The sequence below is a fragment of the Chinchilla lanigera genome, unplaced genomic scaffold (assembly GCF_000276665.1).
Source record: "Chinchilla lanigera isolate Chin_1 unplaced genomic scaffold, ChiLan1.0 scaffold00187, whole genome shotgun sequence".
Lineage (NCBI taxonomy): Eukaryota > Metazoa > Chordata > Mammalia > Rodentia > Chinchillidae > Chinchilla > Chinchilla lanigera.
In genome coordinates this window covers 458,421-463,134 of record NW_004955588.1, presented here as the reverse complement: position 1 = coordinate 463,134, position 4,714 = coordinate 458,421, and the positions used below count along the sequence as shown (strand labels likewise).

General features: G+C 40.4%; 1 protein-coding gene across 3 annotated transcripts in view; it reads right to left on the bottom strand.

The window, feature by feature from the left end:
• The window catches only part of Gabpb2 (GA binding protein transcription factor, beta subunit 2), a gene marked incomplete at its 3' end in the record, with an annotated part of 37,338 nt that overhangs the window by 14,025 nt on the left and 18,599 nt on the right, over window positions 1-4,714 (bottom strand). For all 3 annotated transcript variants that reach the window (XM_005414485.2, XM_005414484.2, XM_005414486.2), the window contains 1 exon segment: window positions 3,785-3,924. In XM_005414485.2, the coding sequence (XP_005414542.2) occupies window positions 3,785-3,892 (108 nt within the window).

The window sequence follows — 4,714 nt, the reverse complement described above, 5'->3', positions numbered from 1 at the left end:
CATGATTGTTATACTATAAAATAATTCATTGTAAAAAAAAAAAAAAAAAAAAAAAAAAAAAAGAATACCTGCTCTATGCAGAGCCCTGGGCCACAGCTAGAGAGACATGAACAAGTGATTCCTACAGCTCCTGTCCTGGGAGAGAGACTCTAATTGGTACACGTGACTGAAAAGGCTTTCATTTAAAAACTAATGCACTAGAGCTAGGCATGGTGGTACAGGCTATAATCCTAGCCTCTAAGAGGCTGAAGCAGGAGGATCCAAGTTTGAGCCCAGGCTGGGCAACTGAGTGAGACTGTCTCAAAATTTAAACATGGGGTAAGAGTGTAGCTCAGTACAAAGGCCCTGGGTTTAAAGCCAGTACCACAAAAAACAAGGGGCTGGAGATGTATTTAAGTGCAAGGCCCTAAATTTAATCCCAAGTACTGCCCCCCCCCCAAAAAAAAAACCTAATTGCCAGATAAATATATCACCATTTAAACAAATAATTATGAAGTGTAATGGTCTTAGAGCAGGTAGATTTATCAGGTAAGATCCCTTAAAGGACATGATTTTACTTTATTATTTTATCTATCTATCTATCTATCTATCTATCTATCTATCTATCTATCTTTTTGAGACAAGGTTTCACTATGTACTTCAGGCTGGCCTTGAACTCATTTTGTAGCACCACCTGGCCTCAAACTTGCACTGATCCTCTTCCCTTTGCCTCCAGCAGGACATGATTTTAAAAAGGGCTTTAAAGAAAATAAAGAAACTGAATCAAAAACAGCATTCTGAGAGCTAGGCATGGTGACACACACCTGTAACCCGAGGACTTGGGAGGCCAAGGTAGGAAAATCGCTTCAAGTTTGAGAACAGCCTGGATTACATAGTGAGTTCAAAGCCAGCCTAAAATATACAGCAAGACGCTGTCTCAAAAAAAAATCATTCTGAGATTCTGAGTCAGGGGTAAGGGAAAAGAGTAAATAGGTCCTAAATAATTTTTAGGAAAATGGCAAAGCTGGGTGTGGTGGTACACGACTGTAATCTCAGCACTTAGGAGACTGAGGCACTATTACAGGCAGCTACGTTATTGTTCTTTTTTTTTTTTTTTTTTTTTTTGTCTTTTTGAGACAGGGTTTCACTATGCAGTTCATGCTGGCATTGAACTCACTTTGTAGCTCAGGATGGTCTTGAACTCTCAGCAATCCTCCTGCCTTCCTGCCTCAGCCTCACAGGCATGCACTACCACACTGAGCTATAGGCAGCTAAATTAGACAGAAATTAATACACAGTCAGAGAGGGACTGGGCTCTCAAGGAAGTCAATGAAAAATAAAAACATCAGAATTGTGGCTGGAGGGGCTGGGGATTTAGCTCAGCGGCAAAACGCCTGCCTGGCAAGCGCAAGGTCGTGAATTCAATTCCTGGTACCGGAAGAAAAACAAACAAACAAAAAAAAAAAAAAAAGAGAGAGGAAAAAAAAGAATTGTGGCTGGAAGCACATCTTAAGGCCAGGCCTCAAGATAAACATCCCTACATGACTCCCTAAGGGATAAGCTGTAACTTGGAATTATTCTGTAATTAGCACCACCTGGTCCAAGATGTCCATTTAGACAATAGCTGCCCAAGTGGGTGACCAGAACATCCAGACCCATCCCTTCCCCAAAATGCCTTTGTTCTTTCCATGTACCCTTGCCACGTGCCCTTCCTTACTGGATCAATATTAGGTAAGTGACTATATTTATAATGTTACAGGTTGATTACAGTTTGAGCCACCTTATACTCACATTGTGACCTTGGTAGACAAATTACCCCTGACAAGGGGGATCCTACTTTCAGGACCTCTCCTGTCTCTCAGGAGCTATTTTGCAATAAACCTTTCTTACTTTTAACCTCCACTGTCCCTTGGAACTTATTCTTTGATTTTCTGGGGGCAGGAACTTGGCACATCTGGCATCTAACAGGTTGGGAATTACATTTCTCCTATATCAGCAGGAGGATTGCTGTGAATTCCAGGCCACCCTGGCATAAAAGTAAGACCCTGTCTTTTTTAAAAAAAAAAAAAAAAAAAAAGGGTAGAGACTAGAAAGTTACATATAGAATTTAAGGTATAAATTTGTTTTTTGGTTTTCGTTTTTGTTTTTGTTTTTCCGGTACCAGGAATCGAACTCACAACCTTGCGCTTGCCAGGCAGGCACTGTACCGCTGAGCTAAATCCCCAGCCCCATAAGGTATAAATTTGATTGATTAGAATAGATATTCTACTGTTTACTATTGCCACAGCAAAGCAGAGCAAAAATACCTACAAGATGAAGAGGCAGCAAGAATTTAGCAGTGATGTGCTGACAGCAATAAGCAAGTCTGCATCACTTGATAAAAATCTTTCAGGACTTACCTACAGCATCCACCCTGTCAGAGATCTAATCTTTTCTTTATATTATGTTCGCTATTTTAAGTCTGTTTAGTTTATTCTTTGATTTCCATATACTTAGCCTCTGCACCTGACTGGATTTAATTCACATAGCTCTTTTCAGGTTTACTTATAGAAATGTTAATTGCATGGGGTTTCTTTGCTGTTTTTTTGTGAAGTGTTAAGAACTTGTTGGCCTCTGAATATATGAATTAATTACCCCACAATAGAGGTCATTGTTCACTGAAACTGTTAAAATTAGTCAGCTCACAAAATCTGCAAATGCTAAAAAAGGCCATGTTGTAACTTCGACCTGGACCTTCTCAAACTCTCTGGTCTCCAAGTTAGCTGTGTAATTATCCATTTCTCTTTCATGTCTTCCTAGACTGGTAAATGAAACAAAAAGCTACCCTTCTTCATGAACCAGAACATATTAGAGAAAAAGAAACAATGAGTTTATTACCTTAGAAATGCACTTACTATGATTTTGTTTAATTTCTGGATAATTACAAAGCCTAAAACCTAAGCACACTCCAGAGAGAATTAATCCTTTAGGAAATATTCTAAAAAACATTACAGAAAATAAAAAACAATACTTTCTAATTACCACATATATATCCACAGGCAATTCTCAATTTAGAAAAAAACTACATATTCAGGTGAGACAAACTCTTGTAAAGAGAACAAGACAGGAAAAAAAAAGAGAACGAGACAGAAAAGACTATGAAGAAAAACCAATAATGCCTGTTTATCCTTTAGAAGGTTGGACAGCCAGGTGCAGTGACGCACATCTGACTCAGGAGGCTGAGGTAGGAAAATCACTTTGAATTTGAGGCCAGCCTGGGCTACATAGTGAACTCACAGCCAGTCTGAACTACATAGCAAGATTCTTATTTCAAAAGCAAAACAAAAAACTTGGAAGCTGGGTGTGGTGGCACATATCTGTAATACCAGGAAGATCACAAGTTCCAAGTCCAGCCTAGGCAATTTAGCAAGCTGGCCAGATCTTGTCTTAAAATAAAATAAAAAATGGGCTAGGGATTAGGCTCAGTGGTAGGCCCTGGGTTCAATCCCCAGTACCCTTCTCCCCTGAAATAAAGGAAAAAGAAAGAAAAAAGGTGGAGCCAATGCAGTGACGCACATTCATAATCCCAGCTCCTTGGGAGACTAGGGCATGAGGATCACAAGTTCAAGTTGACACTGAAGTTAGCAAGACCTTATCTCAAAAAATAAAAAGAGCTACGGATTAGTTTAGAGATGCAACACTAGCCTACCATGAACAATCCTCAGTACTGGGAAAAACCAGAAAGAAAAGAAAAAGTAGAAGTAAAAGATTGATGACAACATACTTGGGAAATAATGAGGCTTTTCTGCTTTTTGGCTGAACTTACCCAATCTGTGGTGAATGGGGCACCGTTTGCCATCAGTGTCCTCACTTCATCATCTTGGCCTTTTCTTGCTGCTTCCAGCAACCTCTTCCCCAAGTCCACCAGAGACATCTTCACACATAGGAACAGAGGTTTTCAGGTGGCTACAAGGCAAACACAAGAAAAGCTGCCTGTAGTATGTTTTTAGAAGGCTCCTTGTACATGAATATATATATATACTTTTTTTTTTTTTTTTTTTTTGGTTCTGGGAATTGAACTCAAGACCTTGCACTTGCCAGTCAGGTGCTTGTGCCGCTAAGCTATATCCCTGGCATGAATATATATACAACACAGCTCAAACAGACTAGATCATTCCTTTCTACCTTAGCTAACAGGTACTGGGAAAATTTCAAGTCCTAAATGACAGTTCCCTCCCTCTCAATCTCCAGAAAATACTCTGGAAATATGTGCAGTATATTACGGCCTTTGTAGTGCAGGGAATCAGTAAAATAGCATTTCATTCACTTGAAATAACCAATGAGGCTGGGCGTGGTGCACACGGCTATAATCCTAGCACTCAGGAGCCTGGGCAATACAGAGTTCAAGGCCAGCTGCAAAGTAGACCCTGTCTCAAAAAAACCTAAATAAATAAATAGAAAGAAATAAAAGGAAAGAAGAGAGAGGGACAAGAAAGGAAAGAAAGGCAGAAGTCTTCATAGAAGATTGTTAAGGAACCTCTAGTGAAAGTGTGGTGGTTAACTGTCAATTGTCAACTTGATGGGCCAGGGATGTAGTTCAGTGGCACAGCACCCACCTGGCAAGTGTGAGATCCTGAGTTTGATTCCCAGTAAAATAAAAAAAAAACAGGGGGAGCGCCAGCCTTCTGGCTGGCTAGCTTCCTGCCTGCTGGCTCCCAGAGGGTGGGCCCCCAGCGCACGGGGAGCCTCGGGCGGG